Source organism: Echinops telfairi, unplaced genomic scaffold (genome assembly GCF_000313985.2).
Source record: "Echinops telfairi isolate 266 unplaced genomic scaffold, ASM31398v2 ScPeMD7_7467;HRSCAF=8505_1, whole genome shotgun sequence".
Classification (NCBI taxonomy): Eukaryota; Metazoa; Chordata; class Mammalia; order Afrosoricida; family Tenrecidae; genus Echinops; species Echinops telfairi.
Window position 1 is genome coordinate 25680592 of NW_022111368.1, and position 19409 is coordinate 25700000.

General features: G+C 38.1%; 1 protein-coding gene and 1 pseudogene across 3 annotated transcripts in view; one reads left to right on the forward strand and one right to left on the reverse strand.

The window, feature by feature from the left end:
* Positions 1–523: 523 nt before the first annotated feature.
* Positions 524–2949, reverse strand: LOC101638159 (annotated as a pseudogene).
* Positions 2950–3490: 541 nt separating this feature from the next.
* The window catches only part of REV1 (REV1 DNA directed polymerase), a 61944-nt gene continuing 46025 nt past the window's right edge, over positions 3491–19409 (forward strand). For 2 of the 3 annotated variants that reach the window (XM_004704341.2, XM_004704342.2), the window contains exons 1-3: positions 3491–3569; positions 5011–5137; positions 10373–10541. In XM_004704341.2, coding sequence (XP_004704398.1) covers positions 3516–3569; positions 5011–5137; positions 10373–10541 — 350 coding nt within the window. In that variant the 5' untranslated portion in view covers positions 3491–3515. Of the gene's footprint in view, positions 3613–5010; positions 5138–10372; positions 10542–19409 lie in introns of all 3 variants that reach the window. The other variant, XM_045283863.1, reaches the window with a different exon arrangement.

Consider the following 19409-nt stretch of genomic DNA (forward strand, 5'->3'; position numbering starts at 1 on the left):
TACAAGACAGCCCCAAGGAGAAGCTACATGGACCTACCCCGATGCAGCCCTGGGTGCTGGAGCAGCCGTGTGGAGACCCCTGCTAGTGCTGAGATGCTTGTTCGTTCACTGACTCAGCTTTCCTCCTGCAGTCGGCATCATTGCCTCTGTTTTGTGAGGTGGAGGACTTTGTGGACTGGTGTTGGGTTAATGGGTTAATGTTGGACTTGTGGGCTTGGGCAGCATTGGGTTGGGATGTTTTCATGATGCACATTTTCTTTACATAAAACTGTCTCTTATACATGAGTTGCTGTGGATTTGTTTCTCCAAAGTACCCAGACTAATACACTGATGAAAATGTATTTGGGTGTTTCTAAGATACATGACGAGAATTTAGTTATGTGTGATGGATCATATAATGCTAATGAACATTGAATAGTAGGAGGAGTCAAGCAATCTCTTACATTGTAGACATTTAGGATCCCTGGTTTTTTGTTTGTTTGTTTTTCACTGTAACCTTTTTATTGGTCTTTTGGAAACGAATTTATTTGCCAGGAAGGATGATCCCATCATACTTCTTCTGGAACCAGCGCATGGCCTCCTCTTTGCCGATTTTGTGTTTGGCCCCATGCAGCCTGGTCTGCGCTTCTTGTTGGCAGTGCTGACGCCTGGCCTCGCCAGCACCTCGTAGAAGTCCAGGCCGTAGAAACCGAGGCGCGGGTCATATTTGATCCCCAGGTCGATGTGTTACTGGGTCCCAAATCCAAAGTTTCCAGTGTTGGAGAAGTTATTTTTCCATAACTTGTACTCCTCCCACACCTTTAGACCTTTCTCCAAGATTTCCTCTGCCTTGGCCCCACGAACTGTGCAGTGGACAGCAGTTTTTTCATTTCTCCTAATGCCAGAGGATCTGATGGTGTATCTGGCTTTGACGTGGTCTGGCCATTGAGCTGCTCCAGCAGTTTGGCTGCCCAGGTCAGTCTGTCGCCACTCTCCCCCATGCAGATGTTGAGGCAGTGGATGTGGAACTCCCGCATCGGGTTCTCTTTTTCACCTTGATCGAGACCAGGAAGAGAGAATCCCCTGGGTTTGTTTTAGACCCACGCTCTCTCTTTTATAAAAGTCTTGTATATTGATATTGGGGGCGGGGTGCGACACAGCTGCAGGGACAGCCTCTTATTTGGTTAGTTTTTCTTTGTGGGCTCCCAGAAAGTTTTAGAAAAGACCTATTCAATGGTTGGGGCATTTCCTGCCCTTTTTGTAGAGTCACAGGTGGGAACACAGATTAGAACCCAAAGTTTGTAGTTTCAGTTTTCTTCAAATTATACTTTTTCTTCACAAATGATCTTATTCAGACGTCAAGAATCTATAACTTAGAAAAGCAGGCCTGCTAAAATTCAAGTTGAATGTAGAGAGTGAAACTTTACTTGCTTACTGTTTTACTCCCACATTATTCCATTTACTCTGCACCTGGGCGTCGTCCTACAGAGGGTCTTCAGAACACTCTTCAGACATAGTGCTCTTGGGCCCACCTTAAAATCATAGCTAGGTAGCAGGAGAACTGGGATTGTTGTTAGTTGCTCTGCCGTTGATTATGACTCCTGGAGAACCGTGTGTCCAGAGAATATCATAGGTGTTTCAAAGCTGTGACCTTTTGGAAGCAGATCCCTTGACCCTTTATCTGAGATGCTGTTGTGTGGGTTTGAACTGGCAACCTTCCAGCTAATAGTCAAGTTGTTAACCACTTACATCTTCCCCAAAACTAGTAGAACTGGGATTAGAACCCAAATCTTGAATCACTGAATCTACTGCTCTTAGGCTGTAGATAGCTTATTTAAAATAAACATTGGTATTGCATGCTTTATTCTTTTCAAAAGATTCCCACTTATGTGTTGTCATTTGTAAGATGTTTGTTTTCTAAAGCGGCTGTTCTATTTTGCATTCTTGATACACAATTTTTGATTGATTTATACTATATTTTTAAAGGATCTGTGGTGTACAGTGGTTAGTGCTTGGCTGCTAACTGAAATGTACCTAGTAGAGTGGCTGGCTGGTTTGATTTGCAGCCCAATACTTATCAAGTAGGGCCACTTAGGCTCCTTAATAGGCTAATATTTGTATTTATTTAGACTCCTTACTTGTAATAGCAGGTGTTGAGAATTTTATATGTGATCAAGAACTGTATGTGAATAAATTTCTCAGATTTTGTCAGTATAGGCAGGACGTCTTTAGGGATTGTACAAAGTGAACATACTGGAAAGATAAGAAATATTTAATAGTCAAATATAGTATTTCAAGAGTGAAGATCTTGAATAACATAGCCCTACCTTTATCAAACTTCAAACAAAAAGTGTATTTGACTTGGAAACCATCTATTCACCTATATAGTTATAGAAGGAAAATAATCTTAAATGGATGTCAAAATAATTTTGCAAAGGATAATGCAGTCACATCCCACGTTGTAGCCATAGGATTAGAAGAATGTGAAAGGAGTTTTATTTAGAACCTACTTTTTATACCACACTGGCCACTTAGCCATCTGAAACTTAATCCATCATTTGATCATTGCATTAGTCATTCTCCAGAGAATAAGATGTGGGGCCTGTGTGTGTGTATGTGTGGAGAAGAAAGGTTATTTTAAGGAATTGGCTCGTGTGCTTGTGGGGCTGGCAAGTCTAAAACCCATCATAGGTCATGTGGTAGGTTGGGAACTCCAGAAAGATTCTATCTTAACAGAGAATTCCTTCTCTGTTCTTGTTCTTAAGGCCTTCAACTGATTGAATGAGGCCTACCTACATAATCAAGAGTAATCTCCTTTACTTGGAATCAATTGATTGTAAATGTTAGTCACTTCTCTACCTTCACAGGAACATCTAGACTAGTGTTTGACCAAACACCTGGACAACATAGTCTGTGCAAGCTGACACATAAATGACACAGAAGATGACTGACTTGCATCGTAGTCGTCATGGTGACTTTCTAGTGCACCTTTCTAGTTGGCCTAATCTTGCCTGAAGAGTGACAGATTCACTGATCTATATCCCTGATCATCTCTGTCCTGTATCCTATGAAGTATTGTTTTAATAGGCCAATGGACTTTTCACACAGTCGATGAATTGCATAGACCTAAATGTCCAGTGTGTAATAGCAAAGACAGGGTTTAAGAGTCTCATCAGGAGCAATTCAAGAAAAGAACTGTATACTTGGTCTGTTATACTAACAAGTTAAGTAAATTTGGCCATATTTGTGAGGTTTGGTGGTGAATTATATCAAATAGTGTTTTTATTGCTGCTCAAGAGTGCATAGAAAATTTCCCTAATGACACTTAAAGTATTTATAATTTGTACATGACAGTTAGCCCTAGGATATTTGTTTGGAGAACAAAATTACTCAGAATTGTAGGTTTTAACTTTAATAAAATTTTGAGTTTATTTTAATTTCTTGGGTGTTTTTTTTGTGATATTAAAATGAAATCTCAAAAGTACATTGTGTTGTAAAATCGACTTATTCTCTCTCTCAACTACAGAAGCTCCACCATGAGGCGAGGTGGATGGAGGAAACGAGCTGAAAATGATGGCTGGCAAAAATGGGTGTGTTTCAAAAGAATAAAAATAATTGTGTTGAACTTTCTAGGTATTTTTCATTCTTATTCAAGTTTATAGTGTGGCTTAAAGCATTTTTTAAAAGTTTTAAATTGCATAAGTCATTAACTATTTGAGTTTTCACAAGTGTACGTTGTTAAAACTTTTTGGAAGTTAATGTATTGAAAGCTTTACAATGTACACTATCTTCAACTTCCAAGTTACTCTCAAGACTTTGATCCTGTGGAAAAATGTACAATAATTGTATTGTAACATTGCTAGTAATACTGAGACACAGAAAGCCTTGTTTGATGAGAGAAACAAACCGCATACATTGGATCACTGGGCAATCATTACTCAGCCTTTTGTTTCCTAAACAGGGGCGATGGTCTTGACTCAACAGTATGTTGTGAAGGCTTATTATATATGGCCCTATTTTTTTTATAAAGCTTCTGGCCTGTACAGTGTAAACTTTGAAAGTAATATCCTGAAATAGTAACAATGAATGCGGTCATACGCAATTTAAACTTTCTACTGTAGTCCTATATTTTGGGGTTGGTGGTGGTGGTGGTGGTGGCGATTTCCTGAAGACTTTTATTCAAAGCGCTCAAGCCTAATAAAATGTTTCTGAAAAAGTAAAATAGTATTCATGGATTTGTAGTGGAATTTACCCCAAACAGTAATATTTTAATATTCTTGAAGTTGGTGTTATGTGGGACAGGGCAGAGGGCATCAGAAAGATTATGGAAAAATGGAATGAATTTCTCCATGAACTTTTTAAAGGTTCCCTGGTATGCCAGAAGATAGTATTACTGAGTTTATTGACCAAATCCAGAATTTAACTACTAGATAATTGTAGTCCTAGTCACATGCGCCTCATGAGAGAAGGGCTGCACTGATTGGTCCAGATGCTTCATCATATCTGAAGTAATTAATTCCGTGCTCTCCATATACAGGAGGTAGTGGGAGCCAGTCTAAAATACGTGCTTATTGACTACTTGTGAAATTTCTAATTGGTTTAATCTTTGGGGTATAACTCTTGCTAGATTGTGTGGTAGGCAGGAAGTACTTGGTGATATTTATTATTTTTGATCTGCCCTTTTCCCCATTAAAAATAACTTATAAAAATGCGGTAGAATTGTTAAAAATTGAGTTGACAGGGAAAGTCTTAATCTGCTTTATTGCCTTGCGATTCATGTTAAGGATGTCATTATTTTACTGTGTGATCAGTAAACCTCCCTCCAAAGAAGAAATATTACTTAAAATAGCCCCTTGTAAATATGGTTAGTGGACACTGATAATTCTGTAAAGAGTGATCACATTTTTTGGAAAGGCATAGTGGTGATGGTGGTATATAACGATATAGTTCTTGTCACTTTATTGTAAATGTAAAAAATGTTGAAAAGGCAAATGCTGTGTTGAAGTTGATTTACTTTTTCTTTAATTCTAGGGTGGGTATATGGCTGCAAAGGTCCAGAAATTGGAAGAACAGTTTCGATCAGATGCTGCTATGCAAAAGGATGGAAATTCATCTACGATTTTTAGTGGAGTTGCCATCTATGTTAATGGCTATACAGGTTGAGTACTTTTTACTGTATTAATTAGAATTAAGAAGGATTCGCTTTAAAATTTTGTTTTAAATAATTTAACCATATATGTAAATACTGATCCCTCCTTCCATATTACCAGCTATTGCCTTTTTTTCATTTTCATTTTTGTCTGAGTACCTAGTTTGACGAATCTAAGGAGCCCCAAAATGAGAAACACTAGCTCTCTTGCTTAAAAAGCTGGTTGGAAGCTAACTGAATGTGGGCTTCCTTGCAGGTGGGGCCCTATCATTGGTGAATTGACAGTCGTTGCTGTCCATAAGTCCTTTGTAGGCAGAGGGAAGCTGGTCGTATTTCCCAGAGAAGAATCTTTGTTTCTTGCCTGAAGAACAGTCTGCACATAGCTGCCAGCGTTTTGGTTGCCCAGGGGATAGAGAAGATCAGAATTCTCAGTGTGTAGGATGGAGAATTTCATGTAATCTCCCCATTCCTTTTTTAATCTCTGCTGCCCCACTTCCACAATCCAATGTATTGTCCTTGTGCCTAGTATATGGAAGGGGGGGTCACATAGTCTTTCTTTTCTGTGATTAGGGTGAGAGACTTGCGAAGTCTCATTTATACAGATTTTTAATCGTGTATTTCCTACTTTTAGAGACTTGTCTACATGTTTGCTTTTGAAGGAGACCAGTGTCCCTGTATCAGGAATTTTTCTTGATTTTAGTGTCTTGAAGCATCTTCTTTCCTGATGTCCGCAAGACAAGCTTAGATTTCAGCTTTTCCTAATCTGCAGTTAGTCACCCAGTTCTTTCTTTTTTTAAAAAAATTACAACTAATCATCTTTTTAAAAAAATCATTTTATTGGGGGGCTCACATAGCTCTTATCACAATCCATACATCTATCCACTGTGTCAAGCACGTTTGTGCATATGTTGCCATCATCATTTTCAAAACATTTTCTACTTGAGCCCTTGGTATCAACTCATTTTCCCCTCTCCCCTCCCCCACCCTTGCTTCCTCATGAACCCCTGATAATTTTTTTTTTTTCATGTCTTACACTGCTAGATGTCTCCCTTCACCCACATTTTTTGTTGTCTGTCCTCTTGGGAGGGGGTTATATGTAGATCATTGTGTTCAGTTCCCCCTTTCTCCCCCACTTTCCCTTTACCCTCCTGGTATCGCTAGTATCATTATTGGTTCTGACGGCTTTATCTGCCCTGGATTCCCTATGTTTTGAGCTCTTATCTGTACATACTCTGGTCTAGCTGGATTTGAAAGGTAGAATTGGGTTCATGATAGTGGGGGGGAGCGTTAAAGAACTAGGGGAAAGTTGTATGTTTCGTCGGTGCTGTACTTTACCCTGACTGGCTTGTCTCTTCCTTGTGACCCTTCTGTAAAGGGTTGTCAAAGAGGCTACAGATGGGCTTTGGGTCTCCACTCTGCACTCCCCCTCATTCACATTGATGATTTTTTTTGTTCTGGGTTTTTGATGCCTGAGAATTTTTTCTTTAATGTTTGAAAAATAGATGGGACAACCACTCTCTCTCAAGAACTCATTGTCATTGAATCAGTTCTCGCTCATTGATCCTGTATGACAAAGAAGAACTGCCCCAGTGGGTTTCCAAGACTAAATCTGTACAGGCGTAGAAAGCCTAGACCTTGATCTACTAACAGGCTTTTGTTTGTTTGTTTTCTTCCTCTTTTCGTTTTCTTTTTTTTTCCAGCCTATCTGTTCGGGTTTTTTTTTCCTTTTTCCTTCTTTTAAATTTTGTATGTCAGTGGCTTTTTTGTTTGTGGGCTTGTCAGTGCTGCAGCCCTTGTCGCCAGGTTCTTATGAGCTGCTTTGGCGCTGTGCTGTCAAAGCCAATCCCAATTTTATTCACACATTGTTATTTCTGATTAATTTCTTAAGCCAGTCTATATCCCTGTGACTTCTGCCACTGATTCTAACTGTTTTCTTTAAAACTCAAGCATATATCCAAATTGCATTATTTTATCTCATGGATTCTCATCTAATTCACCCCACAGCTCTCTCCAAAACTGCATTATTCCCTGTTTTTTGAAAATATGCTTCTAAATCAGGCGTCCTCAAACTACAGCCTGTGAGCCACATGCGACCCTCCGAGGACATTTATCCAGCCCGCTGGGTGTTTTTGCCCCGTTTTGGTTTTTACTTCAAAATAAGATATGTGCAGTGTGCAGAGGAATTTGTTCATAGTTTTTTTTTTTAAACTATAGTCTGGCCTACAACGAGTCTGAGGGACAATGAACTGGCCCCCTGTTTAAAAAGTTTGAGGACCCCTGTTCTAATTCCACAACCACATCCTTTCCAACTATTTCAGCCCTCTCACACCCCTTACCCCTCCCCTCCAACATTTTTATCTACCATCTTTCTTCAACTTATCCACATGTCAAAATCTTACCTAATTTTCAGGTTTAGTTCAATCAAAAACTTAGTAGCTCTGTTCTCATAATACCTTATTTGTGCTATATTAAGTTTTTCATGTTCTATTAAACAATCGCGTGGAACCCTTATTACATTCTGAGTGGGGTGCTTGAAAGTAAAGGTAGGGAGGACAACGCTGAGGGTTAAATGAAGTTCTTGTTTCTACAGACCATAAATGATGCAGTGCTACTGGTTGTTGTTAATTCGTGTTTGACTTGAATTATCAAATGTCTTAAAGTGTTCACAAACTTAAAGTTTTATATATGAGTTCTGAAAATAAATAAAAACAAATATTTAAGTATGTTATTTACTAAGAGTTAGCATCAATACCACCAGCATGTTTCATTTTGTTTGGGTAAATAAGCAGTTCTAAAGTAAATCCTGAAATAAAACTTTCAAAAAATAGTTGTAAAGCCTTAGTAGTTTAAATTCATGTGAACTCAGATTTTTTTTGATATAGTGATCAAATGCAAATAATAAGTATATGCCAAGAATTTTCAAAAGAAAGTTAATGTAATGTAAACACCATTTTTGTCTGGTATTTAAGAATTTCCTAAAAAAAAAAAAAAAAATTTCCTGTAAGTTCTTTTCAAAGAAGCATTCTGCTTTTTCTCTTTTTTAAAAATTGAATCTCACTAGTTTAATGTTCATCTGTCTTCCTCATTACAGCAAAGCAGTTTACTAATTTGTTGAACGTGTTTTACATATGACAGAAAAAAAAACCCAGTAAATGCTAGATCAATGACTTAGCTTCGAGGTCTATAGAGGAGTCATCCTGGTAATTTTATTGAAATTCTTGTTTTATAGTGAAATTGGTCAGTGTATCACATGAACAGAATTACTCAAGAGCTATAGGTTGAACGTTGTACAGTGGAGTAGAACTGTCCCTACCCATGTTCTGTACCTAACATGCTTGTGACCAGCAATTTGAATTACAGGGATACCTTGGTTGTGAAATGGCACTAAGCTTGAACTTTATACTACTCGAACAACAAAGTTTGGAAAAATGTGCTTGGTGTTTGTAACTTTGCTCAATAGTCGAGCCAAAAATTCTCATCTTGAAAAACCCTGTATGTGCCGAGAGTGGGTGGTGGGTTGCATCTCCCCGCGGACACAGGGAGTAAGGTGCGGTTGACGCTTCAGTTTGGCACCACTGCCGCTCAACATACAGTGCTTGTGTTAGTGCATTAAAACATTTGTCATTATGCTTGGCTTTTTTTTTTTGCGCGCTTTATTTGCATCAGTTATAACCATTGGATCCAAAGGAAGTCATTAATGAAACTAAGGAAAACTGAGAACCATGATAGCGTTAAATCATTTGAAATTTGAGTCAGATCTCCGCTTGTCTGATTTGGCGACTGAATACAACATGGCTAAGTGGACATTATCAGCATTTTGGGGGAGAGATGTTATTAAAGCGGCTAATGTAGCAAAACGTGAAATTGTTAACTGTGAAACAAAGAACCCAGACTATTAGAAGAGGTTGAAAAGTTAACTTAATTCGGATAAATCAAGCAATTCAGTGCCATTTCTTAGACAGTGATAATGTGAGAGGGTGAAAGCCTCCATCGTGATTATAATGAATTTATAAGTGTAAATTTTGGTCCCAGATTTTTCTTTAATGTGTCTGCCAGAAATTTTCAGATTACGTATGTGATTTGCATTAGTGGTTCACATTGTTCCTGTTGGACAGTGCTGGTCTGTTCAGTCAGTAGCATGCAATGCATTCTGGTCTATGAAAATGTAGTAAGAATTAGGCAAATCTGGCATAGAAATCTGTAAGTATTATGTTATTGTTCTAATAGCTAAACCTCACCTAAATAGTAAAAGAATTTTATTTACATACTCCAGCTTGTATTGCCTCAGGATAAAGAAAATCTGTCTTGCTTGAATAAAAAAGTAGATAGGGAGCCTCCTGTGAAAACCTTTCCCTTCGGTACAGCTGTTGCTGGGGGAGGGAGTGCGACTGAGCTAGTTCATAAGGACAGTGGTAAAAGAAGCAGAAAAGCTATTGAAAATAATTAACGTAATGTAATACTAATGCAGATCATAACAGCTTTAGTGAGTCAGGCATTTCTCTTTTTAGGAAAGCATAAGCTACATCGATGCTTGTTTAAGGTATTTTGTTCTTAATAAAATATACTGGTAATTTAAAGCAAAATCTATAAAACAGTGTTTAGTAGCTCATATATGTATATTTTTAATCATGATGAACTCTTTTGACTTGATGTAATTTCATAATAAGGAATTTAATTATAAGATAATTTAATAAATTTTTAGTTTTCTTAAAATTAATGCGCCTCATAAACCCTACACTAAGTACTTATAGTAGGTTAGGAGCAATTTATATATCTGACTACTTTCCTTACTGTGAAGGACCTGAACAATTAGCTGAATTTTCTGTCAAGAGATCCATGAATGGGTCTATAAGTATTAATTTTTTTTAAAGGATGATAAATTGAGGTCGTGTATCCTAAATATGGTAAAAATTTCTTGAATACTGACTTTTTTGATAAGTGATTCATTTCTCGAGGTTCTTGTTTGCTCTGGCAGGTACCTCTTAACTGTACGTGTGTTTGTGTTTGTTGACTTTCTGTGGCACCTCTGGCAGCCAGGTGACAAGATTATTGTGAAGGCAGGGGTAGAGCTTTAATGCTTTGTGATTTACCTTCAAGCTATGTTTTCTTGCAGCACAACCAAAGAGAACCTGTGAACCAGTGATTTGTTCATTAAATGGGTCTCTTTAGAGATTACTAGGGATTCGCTTCTGGGCTCTACTTAATACATAAAACTTTTAATGTATTTTAATATTAATTTTACAGATCCTTCTGCTGAGGAGTTGAGAAAGCTGATGATGTTGCATGGAGGCCAATACCATGTGTATTATTCCAGATCCAAAACCACACACATTATTGCCACAAATCTTCCTAATGCCAAAATTAAAGAATTGAAGGGAGAAAAGGTAATTCGACCAGAATGGATTGTAGAAAGGTAAGTTTAATCTTCATGATTGTAAATTTTAAATTGGGACATTATAACTCCTGTTGTTAACGGTCATTTGGTGCCATCGAGTTGGTTCCAACTCATAGTAACCCTGCATGCAACAGAACTACGAGGGTGTACCCCCACAAAACAGAATTTTTGTTTTTTCACAAAACAATTTTTATCACCTTCAAAGTACTCTCTATTCCATTACACTTAATGCATTTGTCAAATCTGCGATTCCATTCTTGGAAACATCTTTCAAACTCATTTGTTTGGATGGCTGACAGCACCTCCCTCATTTTTTTCTTTACCTCTTCTACATGCTCAGATGGCCTATCCTTTTGTGTCCCTGTTCATTCACCGAAACAAAAAGAAGTCACATGGAGTTGAGGTCAGGTGAGTCAGGTGTGTGGAGCAAGAGAGGCATGATGTTTTTTGCCAAAAACTGACTCGCTGAAATAGCTGTATGAGCTCTGGTGCATTGTTGTGGTGGCAAAACCAGTCCCTCCTATGCCACAAAGGAGGCCTTTTTTGTCACACACATAGACAATCTTTTCAGAACTTCTAACTAGAAAGCTGGGTTAACAGTCTGACCTGTTGGAAAGAACTCTAAATGTGCCACAAGTCCACATTTTCTTTTCCGTCAGTTTGGGAAGTTAATGGACCTCCAGAATGAGGTTTGTCATCAATCAGCCTTTCACCTTTTTTGAAATAAGAAAGCTGCTTGTATACTTGTTTTTCCTATAGTGCTATCATTGTAAGCTGGTTCAACATCACAACAGTTTCTGCATCATTTTTCCCGAGCAGGAAACAAAATTTCACAGCTGCACACCGTCCTCTTAATCAGCCTCACAAAAAATGAGGCTTGAGTGAAACTGATTTTACAAAAAAAATTCACTGTGACCAGATAAAACTTTCCCAGGCAACACCACCAGGAGCGCTAACTCAGCGAGTTGATCAGTGCTCCCCGAGCGGGAAAAATATGTACTATGAAAGCTCCACTCTGCAGTGCAATTCTGTTTTTTGGGAGGTACCCCATCGTAAACACTGTACCATTCTCACAAATTGTTATGTGTAACAATTTGTTGCAACCAGTGTGTCAGTCCATCTTCTTGAAGGCCTTCCTCTTTTTTTTACTGACTATCCAGGATGATGTCCTTTTCCAAGAACTGGTCTCTCCTGATAACAAGCACGAAGTCTGTGAGACAAAATCTTGCCATCCTTTCATTTCATGGAAGTACCAGTCAAGAAATCAAATGAGTACCAGTTGATTGTGTATCCGAAAAAGTGGAATTCTGACAATTTCAATCTATTCTCTGTTTATCATGATGTCTATTGGTCCCTTGTGAGCCTTTTTATTTATGCGGATGTGTAATCCACATTGAAGGCTGTAGTCTTTGATATTCATCAGTACATGCTTCAGGTCCTCTGATTCCAAGAAGTAAAGCTGTGTCATCTGCATATCGCAGTGAAAGGATACAGTTCTGACACACGCCTGTACCGTTCTTAAACCAGGCAATATCCGCTTGTTCAGTTTGAGTGACTGTACAGGTCATTCCATGTCTGTACAATGTCTATGTACAGGTTCATAGCACACATAGCATGAGCACAATGAATTGTTCCGGAATTTTCATTTTTGCCAATGCTATTGATAATTTATTGTTCACCACACAGTTAAGTACCTTTGAATTGTCAATAAAGTACATCTTTCTGGTATTCTCATTCTCCCAGCCAACATCTATCAGAAGTCAGCAGTGATATCCCTCATTCCATATCCTCTTCTGATTCTGGCTTGAATTTCTGTCAGCTTCTTATAAATATACTCCTATAACTTTTAAAATGCAAACTTTTACTTAACGTGATGATGTTCTTTGGAATAGGTACACATAGGGATCTTGTCCAGTCCTTTGGACAAGTAAACCTGCTTCCAAAGATCCTGACTTGCAGTGTTTGCATCTGCTTGTTGAAACATTTCAGTTGATATTCTGTCAGTTCTTGGTGCCTTGTGTTTTTATACCTTCAGTGCAGCTTGAACAACTTCTTTCATTATCAGTTCTTGATCACATGTTCCCTTTTGATATGGTGTAATAGCAGCCAGTTTGGTTTGGGATTTTTTTGGTATTGTGTGTGTATTCTTCCATCATCTTTTGATGCTTCTTGCATTATTTATTATTCTGCCATAGAATCCTTCTGTATTGCAACTCGAGGTTTGAATGTTTTATTTAGCTCGTTCTGCTTGAGATAGGCTGAGTATGTTCTCCCTGATTCATAGTGGTTTATATAGGGTTTCCATGACCGTAGGTCTTTGTAAGAGCACCCAACCTCATTTTCTCTTGGAGCAGTTAGTGGTTTGAACCACCAACGCTGCAGTTACCACTCCAGTGTGTCGCCCACAGCACCACCAGGGTGCTGTTATGAATACTTTTATTTGGTTAATATCCTAAAAAGCATTGTACATGTTAACCTCATATTGATAATTCATATAGCCTAGAATCTGGCATCCTATTAAAAGTATTAATGCATTTTTAACCTTAGCTGCCAAGACTTAAGGGAGTTGTCTCAAGCAAGTAGCAGAAAATTATATGAGGAGATGACAAGGCATGTTATTCATTCAACAACTATTTGAACACCTACTCTCCTCCTTTATTACCAACTGTCAGTAATTCTGTGCTAGCCAGGTACCATATAATTCTTTTGGACTCAAGGTAGATGAGTTCATGGTTCTTTTCTGACTGTTTGCTTTCCTTCAATCTCTTTTACTCTGGACTAGAAGAAACTAGTAGTTGTATCTTGAAGCTCCTCACCAAACGAGGACGTAGAGTGTAAGCTTTATATACTGTATTATTCCACTTGACCATGTTATTCCATGACACTAATTCTAAAACTTCAGAGCCCATAAATCAGGCTTGCAGATATGTTTAATAAATATTCATTTTTTTGCACATTTCATAGGTATTACATGAATGAATATATATGGAAGCATGTATACATAGAAACACCTGCATATAGATAGAAGAGCACCGGTGGTGCCATGGTTAACTACTCAGCTGCTGAGAGGTCTGTGGTTCAAACGCAGCCACCATTCTGTAGGAAAAGATGTAGCCATTTGCTTCTGTAAATATTTACATTTTTGAAAACCCTATGAGCCAGGTCTGCTCTGTTTGATATGAATTGAAATGGATTTGATTGCAAGGGCTTGGGTTTGCACATAGATACGTAAATCTATAGATGCTCACCTATATATAGATGTCTATACACTTTTATGTCTATACACATCTATCTACACACATGATTTCATCACTTTTGACAAGTTTAATTTAGCAGGTTTATTCTTCTCAATTGCTTCACATAGTGCATATGGCAGCATAGGTCCAGGGAGCACCATATATATAAAGGGGCTTCAAAAAATTCATGGAAAATTTCAGTTTTAATTTCACTTTTTCGTGAACTTTTTAAAGTAGTAGTAGTGGAATGTCTGGAGCATCTCTTGAGTTCACATCTATCTTCAGTAAATTCAGCATCCATGTAACCTTGAAAAGAGTTAGGTAGCTGAGTTAGTTAATTGTGCCAGCCTGGCCGATAATCACATGTGCTGGTTGAAAGGCGGAGGGATAAATGGGTGGTGAAGCCTCGCCTTTCTAGTTCTCGGGTCTCTTGTTTTGTGATGGTTGTATCGGGTGCAGCTGCCTTAGCAGTTCCCTGCTTCAGCTTGCAAGAATGACTTCCTCCAAGACATCCCCAAGGAGAAGCCGCATGGATCTATCCCGATGCAGCCCTGGGTGCCGGAGTAGCCGTGTGGAGACCCTTGCCAGTGCTGAGATGCTTACACGTTCATGGACTCAGCTTTCCTCCTGCAGTCGGCATCATTGCCTCTGTTTTGTGAGGTGGAGGACTTTATGGACTGGTGTTGGGTTAATGGGTTAATGTTGGACTTGTGGGCTTGGGCAGCATTGGGTTGGGATGTTTTCATGATGCACCTTTTCTTTACTTAAACTCTCTCTTATACGTGAGTCGCCATGGTTTTGTTTCTCCAAAGTACCTGGACTAATACAGTAGCCATTCTAAAACTAATTTCCTCATTTATAAAGAAAAGAAATCTATACTTAAGGAGTCCTGGTGGCGTAGTAGTTATGAGTTGGGCTGTGATCCAAAAGGTCAGCAGTTCGAAACTACCAGCTGCTCCCTGGATAAAGATGGGAGTTAGAGTCTCGGATACTCAGGATTTCTGTGAGTTGGCATCAACCTGCTAGGGTTATTCTGAGTACTAGAAACAATTTGTTTCTAGTGCTTCCCCAAGGCTGCCTAAAGTGAACTGGTCAGATAGGACTGACAGCTTGGCTTTTAGTTTGTGTGCCTTCTTATAAAAGAATCGCAGAATTTTTAGTGTGAGAAGTTAGCATCACTCTATAGAGTTCAGTTGTGTTATCACCCAAGAGAGAGTTGTGCTGGAGCTGACAGGTTGGCGTGGGGTTATAGTTTGACTTTGGAGGGAGGGACTAGGGGAGATCCATGGGCAGTGTGGAAGTGGGGGTGAAACGGGGTCCAGGTGGGCAGACCTTGGTTTGCTTAGAAAATGGAGCTTATGATACTTTTTCTTTACTCCAGTTCTTCCTCTTTGCCTTGAAGGAGATTCTAGAGTCAGGTTTAATCACCTGATTTTAAATAACTGAAAGTGCCCTAAGCATCATGACTATAGGACTTTGTTTTATAAAAGAACAGAGAGGGCTGATAACTGATTTGTCTAAGAGCAGAGCAGGATTTAGAATCTAGATTTCCTGACTCTCGTTTGATTCTGCTTCTTGCTATGTAGGTAAGCTTTTAGAAAAGAGTTGGCCTATGTGCAAATGTATCAGTGTGGGCATATGTTCAAAGTGCCCCGTGTTTGCTGTATGGTTATAATGTGAAATACTCTTGGTTACTCATAGTGCTTTTTTCTTTCCCACTGTAATCCCATCTTGTCAATCTCTTCTCCGTTTTGGCAGTGTTTTAATGAGTTTTATTATGCTTTTAATTTAAAAAATCATATCAGCTACTTAATGGATGAAACATTCTATATTTTATAATTAGTTTTTCCTGTTTTTAGTTTGAGCTATTTAAAAAGCAACTACCACTTTTAAGTGTGTGGGGTGATTATTTTGCTTTGATTAAAATTCCCTAGTGTCTGTCATTCTGCCATTAAACCTGAGTTATTATAGGCATGATTATAGGACTGTGACTTCTAAGAGGCAGGGGATTCCTTTAATGAGAACCTTGTGTAGATTAATTGAAGGTATGAGATTGTTTTACTAAAGCTTTTTTTTGTCTTATAAATCTTAATCCTCATGGATGGTATCAGTTAGTGGGTTTTGAATTTTTATGATAATTCTGTTTTCAGACAATTTTACATTGAAATGTCAAGTGAGTAGATCATGGAGTTGCTGTGGTGGCTCAGCTCACCGTCCTGTCAAGCCTGAGGATTGTAGTGGAAGGAATTTGGCTTAAAACGATCTTGATTTTGTTCCTCCTGGCTTGTGTTGAATCTTTTGTATTGTAGGAACCCGTGCCCTCCCATGGTTAGATTTTAACTAGGAGGGAGTTTCAAAAGGTTTGTGGGAAATTGAATGAAAAGATCGTGAATTTTTTCAGGACCTTGTGAAGAAGCCCCCCTCCAGTGCCCGCTGTCAGTTCAGAGTTGATTTACTGCACCAGCTCCTGCCAGCTCACTGGGACTGGCTAGTGGGGGTGACTGAATCCCAATGGATAATCTGTGCCTTCTTTCTTTATTGACTTCTAAGCCATAATTGCTAGCAAGTTCATCAAATACTTCAAATCTCAATATCTCATAAGCTAAAATTTTAGGTTGCTTTTTTATTATATTCACTATAAATATATACTTAGCTCAAGTAAGGAAAAGTTGTTTACAGTTTTATGTCTCATACAAACAACAAAACAATTCTGACTCAGAGTGACCTGTAGGACAGGATTGAACTGCTCCTCTGGGATTCTAAGTCTGCAGTTCTTTATGGGAGTAGTAAAGCTTATCTTTCTCCTGAGGAGTGGAGAGTGGTTTTCAACGGCTAACTTGGCCGGTCTCAGCCAGCTCGTAACTAATGTGCCACTAGGGCTCCTCTTCTCATACAAAGGGGCTTCACAAAGTTTGTGGGGCAAAGGAATGAAAAGATAATGGACATTTTTAACATGCTTTTGAAGTTTACATATTTTTTATTTGCCTTATGTTTTTGTGTTCTGCCTTAATTTATTTTTTATAGACTTTATATTACTTTGATTTCTGATATTAAACCCAAACTATTGCCATCAGTCAGTTCCGACTCTCAGTCCTCTTTTTATAGGGTTCCCAAGACTATAAGCCCCTAGGGAAGGCAGCTAGCCTCATCTTTCTCCTTCTGCGTGGCTGATCGGTGTGACCTGCCAACTTTGTGGTTAGCAACCTAATGCCTAACTTACATAGATTTGACTTTCTAAATTAAAAAGTGGTCCATCTTGGTGTCGTTCCCATTTTCCTCTCACAGCAATGCAAGATTCTTTTAAAATTGTTTTCATTTGGCTAGTGATAAGCCAGCACACATTTCAGGCTATCCCCCAGTGACTTGCTGTGTATAATATCTTATTAGAAAATAGTCTAAAGAAGCTAAAGAATGAATAGCATAACTCCTTGTGTCTAGTAAAAAAAATAAACTAAGAGAAAAGGGGTATATCATTTTCACATGTATTTATTTCCTTTTGAGATCATGATGTCTTGCTTGGTGAATAAGGCTAGAAATTTAAGCTAAGGGAGTCACAGTGCAGAGGGAATTTGAACTTTGATTGTATAATGATGATTTTTGCTTAATGTTAAGGGGAAGACACCTTAGGGTCTCTAGTTGGTACAAAGATACTTTTTGCCTTAAATACATGTTAAGACAAAAAAGATGGGTACCTGAATGGATAGATAGGCGAGTGTTTTTGTTTTTTAAACAGAATGACTGAGAATAATAAAACATTTGATTTACAGAATTATTTCTTGTAAAGAATGTACTCTTACTACTAACAGAAATTCTTTGTATAGAAGAAGGAATTGTCTGTCTACTTCAGAAGAATTAGCTGCTGAACATATTGTGCATGACATTGAAAGAATGTTAGGTACTAAAGGCCTAATAAGTGGTAGCAGAACATTATCAGAGTTATGCCAGGAAATGAGCCTCACAGGTCAGAAGGCCCTCAGAACATGACTGAGGAAGAACGACCTTCTCAGGATAGAGTCCACTGTAACGACAGGCATGGGCTAAAGCCTGTGAGAGCGAAGCCTTCAGGACTTTCATTTGCCTTTGGGGCACAATTCAAAATGAGAAGAAACAGCTGCAAAATTGACTCATAATTAGAACTTGGATTGCATGATGTATGCATCTAGTAAATTGGAAGACTTGAAATGGACTGGTGTTGGCCGTTTTAAATCAGAAAGTCACGGGATTATCTGTGCTGGAAGTGACACAATCAAGAACAATGGCTTTGCACATATTGTCTTAAAGGACATTTCAAGATCTATCCTGAAGTACAAGGCTGTTTGTCATAGGATTATATCTATTTGCATTTAAAGAAATCTAATCAATACAACTATCCTTTAAATTTATGTACCAACTACTAAAGCTAATGTTGAAGAAATTGAACAATTCTACCAACATCTTTGGTCTGAAATTGATCAGACATGCAATCAAGATGCATTGATAATTATTGGTGATTGGAATGCAAAAGTTGGAAACAAACAAAAAAGAACAGTTGTTGGAAAAAAACTGACTGTACACATGGGTCTTCCCAGATGGAATACACAACATTCAAATTGACTATATCTGTGGGAAGAGAAGATGGAGAAACTCAATATCAGCAGTTAAACCAGACCAGAGGCTGACTGAAACATACTATAAATTGCTCATATATACGTTCAAGTCCACGAGAGCCGCTTTGGGTCTAACCCACCTGAATTTCGAGACCATTTCAAGAACAGATTTGCTGCATTTCCTAGAATGTGGATAAAACTGCCAGGATAAACATTGACCATTGATAAGAATAAGAAATGATTCAGAGAATGGTGAGGTAGAAAGGGTGCTTCAGAGATAACTCTTTTTTAGTTTGGAGGACAAAGGAAGAATTAAGAATTTCAAAAGTTAATAAATATTCCAGGTGTATATGTGTCTGATCCACTTCTTGAAGTGTGAGGTTTTTCCTCTATACCAGAATATAATTTCAGTATATATGGAAAACTCAGCATATAAAGACATCCTGTAGTAGTTTGATTTGGTAAAGTGAAGGATTTATTTATAATAGTGCCTTTGTTTGTATGCTAATATTTGGCTTGTCTTTTGTTTCTTTTGTAAACATAAATATTTTGAGAAAGAAAATAATAAAATTACCTTTTTATGGACTTATAAATCCAAGTGTTTTGAGCCTATTTAAAATCTACTTAAAAATAGCCATCATGTAAGAAATGACTGAATTGACTGTTGAAAACTGCTTAAAATACTGAAAAAACTGTGACCATAAGAAAACATGATACACTCTAAAAACAGAACAGGGTAGTACTATGTGCTTTGTGTAATTATAACCTCACTGACATCAAGTTGCTTCTAATTCATATGTTTAGTGATTATACTTAAGTAACTTTCAACTATATCCAAAGACGAAAACTACTAAATTCTGCTGTAAAAGAAAAAATAGTCTGTTGCTTCAATTTTCATTTACCCAAGCAGATGCCTTATCAAGGGAAACCTTAGTTTTCAAGGCTGGCTACCACTAGCGGCTACTCTGAAAAGGGTTTTACATTAGAAGGCCCTGGATAGATCAAAAGAATAATGTGAACTGAAGAGACCAGCATTACTAGTCAGATGGAAGCAGGTAGGATTC